At 37.2% G+C, this 18,136-nt stretch overlaps 1 protein-coding gene across 2 annotated transcripts; it reads left to right on the forward strand.

Annotated features, from left to right (window-relative positions):
• The first annotated feature begins 12,769 nt into the window (after nucleotides 1–12,769).
• Nucleotides 12,770–17,328, forward strand: LOC128218003 (uncharacterized). Of its 2 annotated transcripts, none has more exons than XM_052925493.1 (5): nucleotides 12,770–12,880; nucleotides 13,719–13,933; nucleotides 15,046–15,208; nucleotides 15,619–15,824; nucleotides 16,004–17,328. In XM_052925493.1, the coding sequence occupies exons 2-5, from the start codon at nucleotides 13,732–13,734 to the stop codon at nucleotides 16,708–16,710; spliced, it is 1,278 nt and encodes a 425-aa protein (XP_052781453.1). In that variant the 5' UTR covers nucleotides 12,770–12,880; nucleotides 13,719–13,731; the 3' UTR covers nucleotides 16,711–17,328. The 2 variants fall into 2 exon arrangements, with proteins under 2 accessions (XP_052781453.1, XP_052781454.1); XM_052925494.1 differs by having other exon boundaries at nucleotides 12,778–12,875.
• Nucleotides 17,329–18,136: the final 808 nt, after the last annotated feature.

Genomic DNA, 18,136 nt, shown 5'->3' on the forward strand with positions numbered 1-18,136 from the left:
AAACATGATCAGAATGTTTTGTGTTAAATTTCGACTGTGTTTAAAAAGTGGGTCAAAAACGTGGTCGAATCTTGAAAACAATATGGGAACACACTATATGCAGTCTTATATTTATGAAACTTAATCAGACGGTTTTCCTTGATTGTTGTTGAAAAGTTCGAAACTAGATCACATGGGGTCAGAAACCAGGTCAGTTGATGAAATCTTTGAAAAATTGTGTCCCAAACCAAACATTGGTATTGAATATTCAAATTTGGTCAGAATGTTTTGCCTTAATGAAATCTTACAAGAGTTTTTAAATTGGTCACATGGGGTCAAAAAATAGGTCACTACCTTACCAGAAAGCTTGGGAACACTCAAGAGGCAATACATCTACTCTTATTTAAAAAAAAACTTAATCAGAATGTTTGCCTCAATGAAATCTTGGAATAGTTTGGAATTAGTAGGTCATGTGGGGTCAAAAATGAGGTCACTGGGTCAAATCTTACTTGAAAATTTAGAGGCTATTTTTTTGCAATAGATCTGGACCAATCTCCATGAAACTTGATCAGAATGTTTGCCTTGATGAAATCTTAGATTAGGAACTTGGTAACATTGAGTCATAAACTAGGTTTCTTAGTCAATTCTTAATGCTACATTTTTTACAATATTTTTAGCTCACCTGAGCACGAAGCACGCCCTGTGTCCATCGTCGTCAACAACTTCACTGTTAACACTCTACAGGTCACAATTTGGGCACATTCTTAATGAAACTTGGTCAGAATGTTACCCTCAATAAAATCTTTGATGAGTTCAATATTGGGTCATCTGGGGTCACCAGGTCAAATTAAAGGAAATGCTTGTTCACACTATAGAGGTCACATTTATGACTGTTTCTTCAGGAAACTTGGTCAGAATGTTAATATTAATACTCTATAGGTCAAGTTCGATTTTGGTCATGTGCGGTCAAAAACTAGGTCACCAGGACAAATTGAAGAAAAATCTTGTTAACACTCTTAGAGGTCTCATTTATGATTGTATCTTCATGAAAGTTGGCCAGAATGTTCATATTAATAATCTTTAAGTCAAGTTTAAATCTGGGTCATGTGCGGTCAAAAACTAGGTCACCAAGTCAAATCATAGGAAAAGCTTGTTAGCACTCTAGAGGTTACATTTATGACTGTATGTTCATGAAACTTAGTCAGAATGTTTATATTAATTAGCTCTAGGCCAAGTTCGAATCTGGGTCATGTGCGGTCAAAAACTATGGCACTAGGTCCATGCACTTGCCAAGGTGTACAAATCAAATGGTCAGGAGCATTTCTCATGCTTGTGTGATATATTAGTTATTTATCTACAATTGTTGTTCATCATGTTTATGGATAATTTACTTTATTGTTTTCTTGTTTAGTTGCTTATAAATGAATTTGGCCATCATGTTTACACTAAGAAGTGTTACATGTATGGAAACATGCTTAATTAATCAGCATCAAGTAGCTGGAGGGTGCCTGACTCTCACCCAAGATGTTTATTGTTCAAGACCTTCCTCCACTCATATTTTAAAACATGCTGCTAGGATGTTTCATATGAGATCTGTTTAAATTATCCTAATTGGAGCGAAAAGGACTTGGAAAAACTAAGGTCACTTCCACTGTTGATAAGATTTGATCTTACAAGTTTTCATGTATTATTTATAATAAACCAGAAGGTCGTAGACTCGTGAGGCATACGGTGCACAGTGGTGTCAATTACAAATAATACATACTTGAGCAGTAACATAATATGAAAGAAGGCACTGCCTTAGACGGGCTCTAAGTATGTTATCAACTACAGAAACTGGAAATGCAGTACAATGTTTCTTTAGTTAACAAGTGTCAAAGGCAAAGTTCATTTTATATGACACTACAAGAAAGACCAAAGGGCGCCGTTTAATAGTTTATGCATTTGTTATATGTTGAAAAACAAGGAATAGTCAAGGCCAACAAGCATATAATGGTGCATCAAACCACATCCATGAAATTCTCAAAATATTTGTTACGTATTCTGCTTAACAACATAGGCTAAAGCATTGAAAGGGAAGAGTTTCAAGTTGAAGATTTCATTAGGGGTGTGGTACATTAATGAACATGATAGAATTAGGGTGCTTGTGCCCTGTACGTTTTGTCATTGCCACCTATCCATATACCAAGTTTTATTTCAATACCATAAGTAGTTTTAAAGAAATGCTCTGGGCAAGAAAAAGCGGAAAAGGGCAATAAACCTGTAATTAGCTGAAATACAGCTATAGTTATTGTGCACTGCACTTCCTCTCGTTGTGCTTTACCATTGAATGATGTTTAATGAAATTCCAAACAGTAGTTTTCTTGTTATGCTCCGGACAGGTAAAGGTACAAAGGGAATAGCTCTGCAATTCGCTGAAAAAGAGTTATTGTTCTAGTACACTGCAGTTCTAATCATTAGGGGGAGGGGGGGGGGGGGGCACGTCACCATGTTGGAATGACAACTAGAAGGGAAGAATAAGTTACCTCATTATATGGGGGATTCATCATGAATTTAACAAATTTTGTAGTACTTTAATTACATTTTCATTTCGTCTGAAAGTTGCAAACATAAAAAGAACATAATTATTGAACTGTTATATAAATAGTGAACATTGTTGACTAGATGAAATGCATTTAAAACATAACATGCCTTGTTTTTAGCTGTTTAATAATACTAAAATGTATGGAATTGGACAAATTGCATAACAAATCTTGTCAATGGAATTATATTGTTAACATCTTCATTTACATGGTAAAGAAGAGTTGAAAATGGATGTGTTTAGTTGATAATGAAATTAACACAAAAATAGCATGTGTCTTATTAGACAATGGCACATTTTTCAAATATGAAAAAATAATGCGTACAAACTGAATATGTATCAGACTATGAATGAAATAAATAATACTGTTTCTTTTTTTCACATAAGTTTTGAAATACAACAATGCACATAAGCATAGGCCAAATATGCACAGATTAATAGTGGACAATGTGTGAGAGTGATACTGAACAGTTATAATAATTTATTTGTGCATTAAATGAAAATATACCAGAAATGAAATACTTAATCAAGTGCAAAATGTATTATAACATGAAGAACAATATTTTATTATATTCTTTATTAATATCTTCATAACAAATCAGAGTAAATGTAAACAATAATACAATATAACCACGCTAGTTTCAAATGTGTCTAGTTTAAAGTGTGTATTTATTTGCATTAAATTAATATATACCAGAAAAGCAATTATAACTAGAACTGTAAGCCAAAGGCTAACGAATACCCCCCAACCCTTCCCTGTCTAGGTTGATTGCCCTGGCCTTAGTTATGGTATCATTAGAAAGCACAAGGCAATACATTTATTTAGTTTATTTAGAATACCTATTACTGAATCAGGGACTGCCATGGCACTGCAGCAGAGATGAGGGTGAATTTGACAGTCTGCCAACCCAATTTCTGTTTACCCACCCCCACCACCTCCCCCCCACACATGAGTACCAAGGAAATAATACAGGTGCACAAAATCACATATACAAAGGTTCACATCATGGTCATGGATAGCTGAAAGTTTGAGAAAAATATATTGAAAAATGACAAAGGAGTAGGCCACCAAAGCGAATATTGTAACAAATTTAAGGCCTGTATGCACCTAACTTCAGGACTTTTGATGGTCTTTTTAAGGACAAAATCAATTAAAGGTCTTTTTAAGGCCATGCAAACATTCTGATTAATACAGGTGCACCAAATCACATATTCAACAGTTCATATCATGGTCATTGACATCTGAAAGTTTGAAAAAGATTTATAGAAAAAATGACCAAGGATTAGGCTAGACAAAGCTGTATAATTTTTGCCTATTTTAACTTATTCAGGGGCCATAATTGGAGACATGATCATGTGATTCCAACCACAATCACAGGGGCAAATGTTCTCACCATGGCTAAAAGTTTGAAAAAGATTCATTCAAAAATGACGAAGGAGTAGGACGAACAAAACTAATTTTACCCAATGTAACTCATTAAGGGGCCACAACTCCACGCAGGATCATGTGACTCCCACCAAATTCATGGAGGCAAAGGTTTACATCATGGCCATTAATATTTGAAAGTTTGAAAAAGATTTGCTCAATAGCTTCAAAGAAGAATCCTGGACAAAGCTAATTTTGCCCAATTTAACTCATTAAGGGGCCACAACTCCACTCAGGATCATGCGACTCTGACCAAATCCACGGAGGCACAGGTTTACATCATGGTCATTAATATTTGAAAGTTTGAAAAAGATTTGTTCAATAACGACAAAGATGAATCCCGGACAAAAAAACGGACGGACAGACGGACAGACAGACGGACAACCCGATTCCAGTATACCCCCCCCCCCCAAACTTTGTTTTGGAGGGTATAAAAATCCTTATATGTATAATAAACTGGAGACAGCAAAGAATAACACCCATTTATGAATATCTCCAAAACAAATCAGAGGTCACCTAAACAATAATCATTCATATAATAAGTATCCAATGTGTCAAGTTTTTGTGTGTCTGTTCATTATCTTTAAATGAGCATCTTGAAAGTGAAACTCTTATTTAAAATCAATACACACAATTGTATAACACACATCCAATTGACTGATAAACCAATAACTACTTACTAAATAATGCATTTACTGAAAATATTGTTTACTGATAACAAGCTTGTAACCCTCTTTATAATAGCAGAAAGCATGACAAATATTAAATGATTGGTGAATGCTAAAAGATTTACTGTGGTCTGCTATAGTATCACAAGGCAGAAATACCATGTTTTATGTTCATCCTTTTCACAAATTGAACTCAAGATCCTTCACAAGAAACAGTGTTGTCTACATCTATCAACCCATTTTGAAAAATCAAAACAATAATATTAATTGTGATAAGTCTTATTTGGGATCATTTTTTTAAGATATTATGTGTGTTCTTTTTTCACTTAGATGAAATATGTAACAATTCAACTTAACAAATGAGACGAAATTTTTAAGTTAGGAAATAGAAGTAGTAATTATACATAATACAATACAACAACAAAATTGACAAAGCTCAATATAACAGGAAATCAATACGAAAACAAAAATCTTTAAAGGCAATAATTATTTAAACTGAATTAATGAAAGTGAAAGATTTATGAAGTTCCCGCGAAAACATCTTATCACATGACTTACTCGACCATTCATTTTTTGCGTTCTGTGTAGTGTTCTAAAAATAAAACAACTCGGGGGCAATCGTAATGAAATTTACTAATGTCACCTTCAACAAATTAACAAGTAAAGCTAGGTGAACATTTAATTTCGATATCGAGTAAATTAAAATTTAAAGAAAACCTCATGGTTTATCTATGCAGTAAACATAACAAAACAAAATAAAACATAATTATTCCCATTCACATAATTACCGGTCCACACATTTTACATTTCCGGCACATGATTACAGGTAACCAATCGGAAAACGTAAACAAATCGGGAACAGTTATTAAACTTATTTGTCGTTCTTCCAAAATAAGGTTTTGAAGATAAATTGAAGACAATCTATTCAACTATGAATATCATTTTTATCACCCATGCAATCGCCATCCATTTGCATTTTTTAATCACAATAAAATAACAATAAAACCCAACTGTCAATCAAATTAAAAACCACTCCTACACCTAACTAAAATAAATTCCCATTCCATTATAGTGCAGCGCCAATGACTATGATCAATTAGATCATTTAGGTGCATCACAAGTACGGTTAAGGCAATGCAAAGCAAATTAAATACTTCAATGTTTGAGAAAACTCATAATTACAAACACAATTATAATTAAATACTGAATATCATACAAACATTTACAGAACAAAAGAATGATTCCTACTTTAAACATAACAAGGTAATCGAAACAGATTGAGTTTACTAACTATTTTAATATGTAAAACATTGTTTAATGCAAAAGTTTATTAATTTGTTATCTAACAATTCAAATAAATCTCTAGTTAATCTATCAAAATTTATACACTATGCAAACATCTGAAGAAACTAATAAGTATGTTGTTGTTTGTATCCATAAACAAATGTTTTGCTCTTCTGTTAAAACAATTTGTGCCTAAATCCATGCCTTGCACATGTATGTATTTTGTATTTGCTATAAACATGTCTGATATGTTTAATGCAATAAAATGTTGAATTGAATTGTTTATATTTTAGATTTTTTGTGGTTCTGCAAATAACCTTGAAAATGGTTTGAAAATAATACAATTTCCCTTTAGCTGATGTTGTTAGCACCATTCCATCATTGCATATAACAATGTATGCAGGAAGTATGAAAATATTTAATTATTTAAAGTATGACACTTTAAACTGAATTATAAACATTCTAAAACAACAGTTTACAACATAATCAGAACAAAAATGTACTATAATTATGCTTACATTAGCTCATTCATTAGCTCATTCAGTTTAAAACTACAAAATGTATATCCTTTGCAAATACACTTAATTGTTCAGAACGTACTAGGCTTAGTTTTAATTTTAACAATTTCATAGTATTCTAGACATAGTAAATTGCCCCCCCCCCCCCCCCCCCCCCCCCCTTGGCAAGGCAAGGGTTTAGTGGCCTACTGACCAGATGGCTGTAATAAACCATGACGTAGTGATAAGGGATACTCTGCAAGAAAATTGACACATCCGCCATGCATTTGTTAACAAATAAAGTTAAAAAGACCAGCCCTCCCATCTTCAAGCCCAGCTGTGAGGGGCTTCAGCCCTAAAGCCCAGGGCTGAATCTGTGCCTGGGCTATTAAGATATGCCATCATATGGTACAAAAACATGAAATGGTTATTCTATGATACTGACATAAAAAAAATTGCAAGATGTTTAAAAACAATTTCAATAATTTATTATATGATAAGAAAGATTTGTTAAGTAAAGGAAATAAAGATCTTCTACAAACACTTAAAAAAAAACACTAGTGTTTAATGAAGTTTTTTTCATAAAATTTAACCAACTTAACGTGTAAAGTAAAATTTAAAGCTATTCAATATAGTTTATGATGCTCTTTTGAGATCACTTTGAGATGCATATGCAATTCTTGTCTCATATTTCAAATGTTCTTGATGATTACAGTACTGAAGTCACTAATCCAAGATAATTAATGCACTCTGGTATAGGGTGCTGAAGTGATCAGTCCCATATACCAACTCTGGCATCCTGGATGGAAGGTTACTGGCCAATACAGTACTGAAGTGATGAATCCCTGATGCCACTCTGGAATCCTGGATAAAACGTAACTGGTGAATACGTTCTGAAGAGATCAATCCCTGATGCCAATATAGTATCCTGGATAAAACGTTACTGGTGAATATGGTTCTGAAGAGATCATTCCCTGATGCCAATATAGTATCCTGGATTAGCGCCATTGGTACTGAAGTAATCAATCCCACATGCCACTCTGGTATCTGAAGTGATGGATCCCAATCTATTAACACCTAACTGAAGTAATACACAAGGGCCAATTTATCAGATTGACACAGATGAAGAGGCTATCAAACTAACAAATGAAGTCATCGCTGTTAAAAAACATGTAAATATGGCCAAAGACCACAGCTATTTAAACTATATGTTTCATATAAACACTTACCCGGCTTATGTCTTCCAAACAGTCTTTGCATATAATATTTGTTGCAAAAACAGACTTCAAAACTCCTATAGTTCAATTACAGGCTATATCCAACACGAACTGAAAGTTTGGCAATGATATATTAATCACTAAAAGAATGAGTATAAGCACCTGTAGTGTTTTCATAAAAAGCAGAAATAGCCATTTCCATCAAATGTTAAGCCGCAAACTTTTGAAGAGCCATTATTTCCTTATTGCATTGGAATAATCTGACAAAGTAAAGTTTACCTTGTAGCTTTCAATGGTGTCTATAAAACAACACCACAAAAATGGCCTGCCTACTCTTAAGATTTTTTCAGAGCAAAATAAAAAATGCACTTTATCGGCTTAGCGTTTTATATAAAAATTAACAAAGAGCCAAAATGAAATGCTTCAACTAGTCAAACTTATGCTTTTTCTAGTCCACTGATACACAAAGGTAACAGAACTGTTCAGTTTTACATTTTTTTAGTGATTATGTGTTTGTAGACAGTCTAAACACAACTATATGCCAAATTATTTGCTTCTGGGACAAATGGCGCATCAAAGGAAATGGCAAAAAAAAACCCGCCAAAACTGAAAGATTCATGACAACTGCTAGTGTTTTCATGTATGAGATGGCTACATGATGTAGAAAACGCAGCCATAGCATAAGTATGCCCAGTTTTAATTTTTTTTGCTTTAAGTATCTGTTTTGAAGGCTAGATTTGACTTAAAATTAAGAATACAGCACTTCACCATTGTCTATAAGTTGCTTATTTACACCTGATTTGCTATAAATCTCACTCTTTGGAATCATTTACACACAAAAAAGTACTATAGAGTTGACTTACATCTTCATTCTTCTGAAATATTGGATTCAGAGCTGCATCTCCTGGATTCAGATTGCAGGACTACTACCAAGGGCGAAAAGCCGCAGCAAGCTGGAGCTTATTGGCACATCATAGTCTGCAAGCAAGACACAAAATCAACGTTTGACACAGAATAGCACCATCTTCTTCTTCTGTTAATATGAAAGTACTCATTTGAGGCATACACATGCTTTTATGTAGACATTATGCACCAGTCAATTGTAACCACGCCCCCCCCCCCAGGTGCGGGGACTTAATTGGCAGTCTGTCCAGCCAACCCAAGGTAAAATTCCCGCTCTGCTGGAACGAACTGATGGTAAAATCCCGGCTAAATGCCCCCACACCCCAGGGACCCTAAGAAGGCCCATTCCCCGCTTTATTTTGCGCAAAGACAAAACAACTGCCTCCACCCGGCACTGCGGGGACACCTGAAAGGTAAAAACACATCCATCTTTTTCCAGGCTATCCCTGGTATACCCCTGGACCAGGGGGTCCGTGGTTACAATTGACTGGTGCATTAATGTGATAAATAGGCAGAAAAGTTCATTAATTCAAAGATTTTCATGACAAAACTATTAGATATACAGTCTTATGGACATTTTGCAATAACTTTTTAACAACTCAAAGGTTAATCTTTACTAATTGGGTACCCAGATGCATTTTGAAAGTGTTAAAACCAGACATACTTAGAATTCTTTCTTACTTGGATACGATAATCCTTTCTCGGAATTCCTTGCCGAGAACGGTATGGAATTCCATCACTAGACCACGTTTTGATCAGCATTGGTTCTTGTCCTTGAAAATACCTCTGTGGCTTCAGCAATATAGAAATAAACAATAAATTAGTGTTTTTAAAGCTGCACTCTCACAGATTGAACGTTTTGACAAAATTTTATTTAATAATTGTCCTGTCACAGTGGCAACAACCATGTCACAGTGGAAACATGTTACAGTGGCACCAACCAAGTTATAGTGGCAACAGCCATGTCACTGCGGCACCAACCACATTGAGGTGGCAACTACCATGTGACAGTGGCATCAACAACGTTACAGTGGCATCAACAGCGTCACAGTGGCAACAGTCCTGTTTCAGTGGCACTAACCATACAGCAGTGGCATCGACAATGTAACTGGCACCAATAATGTTACAGTGGCACTAACTCTGTTTCAGTGCCATCATCCGTGTTACAATAGCACCAACCCTGTTACAGTGGCAGCAACCCTGTTACAAAATCTTTTTGCTGCCAATCTGGTGTACAGTCCCTTTTAGTCATTTTGAGTGTATTTAGTTTTTTTCTTTAATGCATTGAGGGAAAAGGAACAAATCTTATCTCAATGAAACCTGCTCACTTTTTATTTCTTTTGCCTTCAGAAATGGGTGGTTTTCAAAATAATAAGGCTTTTTATTTTATCTTTCCTAACTTTTATTCCTTTCACTTTTGGAAAGAGTTTGCAGGCACATTATGGGCCAATCAATCTGGTTTAAAAAAATGTTGAGTTTCAAATGGATGGCTCAATCGGCAAAAAAGTTACGTAAGAATATATGTTGCTAAATTTGTCCCATGTGCACCCAAAAAAGCGTGACATTTTACATGAAGACCTTTATTCAAATGTGTTTTAGTTTTAGATACGGAATTATATAGTATTTTGTTTTGTTTTTTAAAGAAACTTAACCCTTTCTTATTCTAAAAAACATACTTCAAATAAAAAATTATGTATTATTTTAACCAAATTTTAATGTCATATGATGTACCCCCATTCATTTAAAAAAAGAAGATAAAATATTCAATTCACACTGAGAACACTACTATTCCATTTAAGCAATATTTATATTAAATTATTATGTTATTTTAATAATTTTAACCTGCCAGCTTTATATAAATAACATAGTTTTATTAGTTCATACATTATTTTGTCCGAAACACGGATGCATGATATATTATCCCAAAATGTCCCCTGTGCACCTTTTCGGTTGTAAGTTGTCAGATTTCTATAATTTCTTCAATAAAATTATATTCGACTGTATTTCCCAGAAAAAGGAGTTACAACAGATGCAAAAACAGCTTTATGCCTCATGACGGTAAAGTTGGAAGGTAGTTGGCAGTTGGTAGTTGGGGATTCGAATATTCAACTACTTACCAGTTGCCAGATGGGGATTCGAATATTCAACTACCTGCTAGTTGCCGTTTGGGGATTCGAAAAATCAGAGTTAGATGTTGATGTTGATATTAAGCTTCTCGACTATTTCAAGTCGCCACTCGGATATTCGTCCATTTCCAGTCGATTATTCGCGAAAGTTCAACTGCAAACCAGTCAGTAGTTGGGGATTCATTTTATGCCTATATATATATGGTTTTAAAGGTCACATATGGGAAAATTAATCGCCAAATGTTTCTTTATGCATGTACACATATGTATCTTTGCGACAAACACTGTTTTAATTCACTTTTACTTTTATTCGTTTATTCGCCAGTCGGATATTTGACCATTTCCAGTCGATTATTCGCGAATGTTCAACTGCAAACCAGTCAGTAGTTCAAGTGGGGATTTAGTGTATGTCTATATGTATGGTTTTAAAGGTCACATATGGAAAAATTATCATATCCGACTGGGGAATATACGAATAAAAGTAAATTAAAACAGTGTTTGTCGCAAAGATACATCATTATGTGTTCATGCATAAAGAAACATTTGGCGATTAATTTTCCCATATAACTGCGGCACAAACCCTGTTACAGTGGCACCAACCATATAATAGTGGCACCAACCGTGTAACAGTGGCACCAACCCTGTTACAATAGCACCAAGCGTGTTACAGTGGCACCAACCCTGTAACAGTGGCATCAACCCTATTACAAAGGCACCAACAATGTTACATTGGCACGAACCCTGTTACAGTGGCAACAACCCTGTTACAGTGGCAACAACCATGTCACAGTGGCATCAACCACGTAACAGTGGCATCAACCACGTTACATTTACAACAACCACGTTACAGTAGCTCCAACAAATTACAGTATCGGTACCTACGTTACATTGTTATCAAGCACGTAACAGATAATTCAACCACGTCACAGTGGCAACAACCATGTCACAGTGGAAACATGTTACAGTGGCACCAACCAAGTTATAGTGGCGACAGCCATGTCACTGCGGCACCAACCACATTGAGGTGGCAACTACCATGTCACAGTGGCATCGACAACGTTACAGTGGTATCAACAGCGTCACAGTGGCAACATCCCTGTTTCAGTGGCACTAACCATACAGCAGTGGCATCGACAATGTATCAGTGGCACCAATAATGTTACAGTGGAACCAACTCTGTTTCAGTGGCATCATCCATGTTACAATAGCACCAACCCTGTTACAGTGGCAGCAACCCTGCTACAGTGGTACCAACCCTGTTACAGTAGCAACAACCATGTCCACCGTGGCATCAACCACGTTACAGTTGCATCAGCCACGTCATAGTGGCATCATTCACGTTAAAGTGGCACCAACCACGTCACATTGGCAACAGCCGCGTTACAGTGGCATCAACCACGTTATAGTGGCATCAACCACGTTACAGTGGTATCACCCACGTTATAGTGGCATCTGCCACGTTACAGTGGTATCAACCAGGTTATAGTGACATCAACCGAGTTACAGTGGCATCAACCACGTTATAGTGGCATCAACCACGTTACAGTGGCATCAACCACGCAACAGTGGTATCAGCCACGTTATAGTGGCATCTGCCACGTTACAGTGGTATCAACCAGGTTATAGTGACATCAACCGAGTTACAGTGGCATCAACCACGTTATAGTGGCATCAACCACGTTACAGTGGCATCAACCATGCAACAGTGGTATCAGCCACGTTATAGTGGCATCTGCCACGTTACAGTGGTATCAACCAGGTTATAGTGACATCAACCGAGTTACAGTGGCATTAACCACGTTACAGTGCCATCAATTATTTTATAGTGGCAACAATCACGTTACAATAACACCTACGACGTCACATTCACACCGAAAATAAGAAAAATCAAGACTGGTCGTAGCATGTTGCCGATAACAAACCGGCATTTGACGACGAAGTGAACATTTCCAGGACAGTTTATCGATCAGTAATTAAGTTATGTGGCAAATATACATTCGTAACCGTATGTTATTTCACAATTAAGAAATACGATACGAAATGTTTTGAATAGTATATTTAGCTATGAATAGCCTTGTATAATCAATACTCTGAGTGATGATCCATAATTATCTGGCCATGTACATGTCTGGCTACCACTCAATTCCATTATATTAAAACATTTTTGGGGACGTATAAATTTTCTATAATAATGGTGAGGTTAGTGTAATTTTTCTACAATATTGTCCATTAACATATGTAGATATTGCCTTTGTTTGCATACAGTAAATAATGGTAATATTGGATCATGGGTGGTTGCTCTTGTCGGTCAATTTTATATTTTAAAGAATCATTTAGATTACACATTAATTACAGAGTATGTAGTCATTTATTAATTACAGTAAGTATGCAGTAAGTGTAAAACTTGCGAGTGGTTATGACTTATCAAATTTCATCTTCGATGGTGGATCATAAAAGAAATGTGCAAACTTAAACTCACTGTATATGGTTGTTTATTCCTAAACGTCATTTCGGTGAATGGAGGTTTGGTTTGTTGTCCTTTATTTAGTGAAAAGAAAGGCACCTGTGTTTGCCTGACGTGAGGTTTGACAGAAAGTCCGAACTCTTTAGTTTATGCACCAGTCATTTGTAACCACGCCCCCCCCCCCCCCCCCAGGTCCGGGGAATAACGGGGACTTTGACTTTCGGTCCAGCCAAGCCCGGGCAAAGTCTCCGCCCTGCGGGGACAATCTGCTGGTAAAACCCCCGCCAAATGCCCCCGCACCCAAGGGACCCTAGATTAGGCCAATTTTCCACTATATTTGGCGTGAAGAAAAAACCACCGCAGTCACCCGGCACCGTGGGGCCACCTGGAAAGTAAAAACACGGCCTATTTCTCCGGATATCCCCGGTATACTCCCGGACCGGGGGTGGGGGGCGTGGTTACAATTGACTGGTGCATTAGAGTACATCATAAATATCAGTTAAATAACATACCATGTGCACATAATTGTCATATTCTATAAATGGATGTATATTTTGTTCATGGCACATTAAGAACAGTGACGTAAATGGGGACAGCTTTGAGCAGTGGGGGTGGCAATAGAGCAGGGGGACCCGGGGCACCTGGACCACAAGGGCCCCCTAGAGCCCTGCCTCCACAGCCGCCTTACCACGGCAACCCGGTCCTCTACCGACAAATGCACATCAATGCTACCTACGGCACCCACGTGGAACAGTACTACGCCCAGCTGGCAGCCATGTACGAGCAAGGTGAGTAAATTTGTGCAGCCTGGATTGCAAATAAAACCTTCATGTTTACCTGATACTCGTATTAAAATCAACACATGTATAACAAACATCATTTCTGACTAACACTTACTAAATTCTGCATATAGAGAAACTATATAGTTCTGATAACAAGATTGTAACCGTGTATTTAGTAGCTGAAACGCACAAATATTATATGACTGGTGAGTCCTAAAAGATTTACAGTGATCAACTAAATGTCTCATAAGGTAGAAAGTCCGTGTTTTCTGCACTCTTTCAGAATAAACGCCGTGCCCCTCATAAGAACCATTGTTTTCGATGTGTTTTCATCCTTTTTGGTAAATTAAAACAATTGCATTAATTATGGAACTGCTTAATTTGTAGTGCATCTTTGAGGAATCATACACAAATCATTTGAGTGTTTAATGCAATTAAAATACCAAACTATTTTTTTTTCTTTTGGTGATTCCGTTAAGTTTATTTAAAAAAAATATTGATAAAACAATTGATGAGGTCTCCTTGTATTGAAATACTTTAGAAATGTTCATGAAACTGTCAGACTTTAAAACATTCAGTAGACGAAATAGATAACTTTATCCCCGTACGCCCCACCCCCTTGTTTCAGAATACATATTTTGGGATGGAATCCGATAAACTGCTTAATTTTGACCTTTTGAATTCGGAATACCATCTAGTACAAATAATCATTAAAATGACTCCCTTAAAATGCTTGTATTTTGTGTTATTGGATGTTCTGTATGTATTCTTACTTAGAATGGTTCCACATCGTTTGTAAATGAAACTCAATTTATTACTTTTTATTTTATATTTGCTCGTTTTCTTAAAGAATCTAAAAAAAACAGCTTGCTTTAATTGCGAGACCGTCGTACGTCATCTTGGTATCTGAAAGATGGCCCTAACGGCCGGAATCCGGCGTTTCAAATCTATATATACCCTTACTATACCTTAAGACATCATGCGATGCGATACATTTGGTCCAAAGACTCAGTTTATGGTGAGAACCATCTAGCCTTTGTGCAACCGATTCTACATGTCATTTAAAACTGGAAAAAGGAAATGATCACTGCAATAATAACATTCTTGCCACTCTTTAGGTTACAGGATGTTGATGTTTGTGACATATCCGGCCGCCAAGCAGTCCGAGGCGCTCAAGTTCCAGGGCATCTTCCGGCGAGCGTTTCCAGCCGAGGAGGGGCGGCAATGGCAGCTGCGGGTGGAAAAGTCATCATTCATTAGCAAACAGTTTCAATCTTATGGGTACTTTTGTACATAATTATATGCATGAAATGTCTTGGGAGTTCGCTACAACTTAAAAATCTCTTAAATCTTACATCAATGCTACTGACACTTTTGACGTCAAGAAGCATTACTGTTTACTTCCTTGTTAAATAACTTTAAGCTACAGTCGAACCTCGTTGGCTCGAAATCCCAGGCACCGGCGAAATAACCTCGAGCCTCGGGAGTATCGAGCCAAGCGGGAATGCTTACCCTCGGTATAAAGAAATAGGTATTTTACATCCAGTTCGAGCCAACGAAGAAATCGAGCCAAGTGACTTCGAGCCAACTGTTCGACTGTATATAGGGTTCCAGTGTTATATTCTACTTAAACAGTGTCTTCTTCACTACTTTAGAAAAAAAATACTTAATATTTCTGCATTATGTCCTAGCTCTTACGGGTGCACTTCCGACAGCATCCATATCGTCCAGGCTCTTAAGCGGATCACGGACACTGGTGGGCGGCTGGTTAGCATGGCGTTGGCTGGCAGCATCAGCACTCAGTTGTCGTGGCAGCGGTTTCTCATGGTGGGAGAGATGGAAGAAGAGTGTGAATATCCGTACTGGTCAGATAGCGTAAACAAAACGTCCGCCAATCGTAAGTACTTTCAGTCGTCAAAGTACACATAGCTTTATTTATTAGATAATGCCTGTATTAAAATCAAGTGATGTTTAAATAGTATGCTCAGTAATAAATCATTGTGATGTGCTGTTTAATGAAAACAATGATATTGATCAAACGAAACAATGCCATCGGTGACAGTCTCTCTTTTTCAGAGGTTGGAGTCAACTTGTTCTACGAGATGCCGCCGTCTGGCGGCGGCGGTGGTCCGTACATTTACCAGGTCGTACCGTGCCCCATTTCGTCCCAGTTGAATTTGGGCATTCCCCGACACAATTGGGTCTCCACAATTCCCTGGGAGACAGTCATAAGCCAGTATCTGGGCTCTGGCTGGAAACTTGTGGAGATTTTCGAGGACCATGCTGCCTCTAAGAATACCAACGTCCAAAAGATGTTTTCTTTCAATATCAGGTTGCAAAATAATTTACTGTGGATTTTTGAGAAGCCGGCCTCTCGGCGCGACGATCCCACACCTTTATACGAGTGCACAATGGTGGAAACCTGGAAAGTAAACGCGGTGGATTACGACGGGGTCTTCACTAATGTTGGGGTTTCCACGAATCTCTCGACGAACTGGGACCCATTGCTGGACCACTATGGACGCTCCGGTTGGCAGGTGGTCCGGATCATAGACACACCGGATGCGCAGAGACAAGGGCTGGTAGGCTCGGCCATCCACCAAAGGCAATTGGTATTTTTTCAGAGACTAAGGGAGGGATTTGTAGAGGACGGTTTCGGCAACCCCTCCTATTTACGCCCTGACGCACCGCCGGCCTATGACGAAGTGCACGCCGCTCCGTCGCGTCCTCCTATTGCGCCTTCCGCTCCCGGAATACATGACTTAAAATCCGATAAACATTAGTTCGGAAAATATCGCATCAAACGACGTGATGGTTATGGGCAAATCACACCAATTCGGAAGCGTATTCTAGTTGCAATATGCCTTTTTTTCTAGTATGGTACCATCTCAAACCAGTGGCTATTATATGGGATTTCGAGCTGAATGGTTAAGTGGATTCAAAAACAAGCCGAATATGCTAGATCGACTTTATCTACTTTTTGGTGGACATTTATACCACATTGTTGAACATCTATACTACATTCGGTACATAGTGGTCAAATTCAACTAATTGTACATGTATTTTTCTAATAGAATCGTAACTTTTTTTTAATTTTGTTTATTGTTATGTATACATGTGGAACTTTCTTCCCATATGTAGTGTTAGAGGTCGTGATGCACTAGAAATAATGTTATTTCGCGTGCAAATTGGTCAATTGTCCATATGATATACATGGAATAAATCTAATAATCTATGGCCATAAATCTGCAATTAAGAAATACATTTTTGCGGCCAAGAACGGCTCAAAGGCTTTAATAGTAGTAGAGCTTCAGATTTAAGCATTCATATATGTTGGTTACCAGTTGATATTTGATTTCTCTTATCAGGTTGTTATATTATCATTAAAAATCAAAAATAAATTAATCCATTTTTGTACCCTAATCCCGTAAAGTTTCAAAACAGGACTTGTGATTCTTGTACACGAATAGCTTTTAAGCGTTTTATGATAAAGATGACTAACTCTATATTAAAAGGCTACTTGTAGATATATTAGTGACCTCCCTTACTCCATTTCACACTGTACAGACACAGTCATTTATTCTTCCGCGATAAAGAGCTGTGAAGGACAGACGGGTGTTGGCATTCAGTAGCAGTGCTCTTGTAACTTTTATAAATATTATCATTGTTTCAGTTACGCTTTTTAGCATAAACGCAGGATACATTCATTATCTTTCGGTAGAAGGAAGTTCCACTCGGGCTGGCCTTGAATTAGGACTTGAAACAAATCCCTGAGACAATCCACCATTAATAGCTGTCACAGGTTTATAATACACCACATTTATTACCGGATTCTTGTCTTCCGTCATGTTTACAAGTAAGCCCCAGCAGACGACATCTGAATGCGGGCTTCCTCGGACGTTATCCCTGTTTCACCTTTATCCTCAGTCAGGACACGGGAGAGGCTTGTTAGCGCCAGACAAACAATGAAGATACATTTTTTATATCCTCATGATTGTCCTAACTAATTGATGTACGAGTATGTGATAGAATGAAACCAATTAATCGGAAATAGATCAGTTGTAGCAAACAATATTCAAGTTTGCATGTTCGTCTACTATATTTGATGATTTATGTCGACTATTCATGTCGGCTTGCAGTTCAAACACTTGTACCACACTATCAGCAAATTCCAATTACATATTGCAAATCTGAAAACATTTCATAGTG

Source organism: Mya arenaria, chromosome 14 (genome assembly GCF_026914265.1).
Source record: "Mya arenaria isolate MELC-2E11 chromosome 14, ASM2691426v1".
Lineage (NCBI taxonomy): Eukaryota > Metazoa > Mollusca > Bivalvia > Myida > Myidae > Mya > Mya arenaria.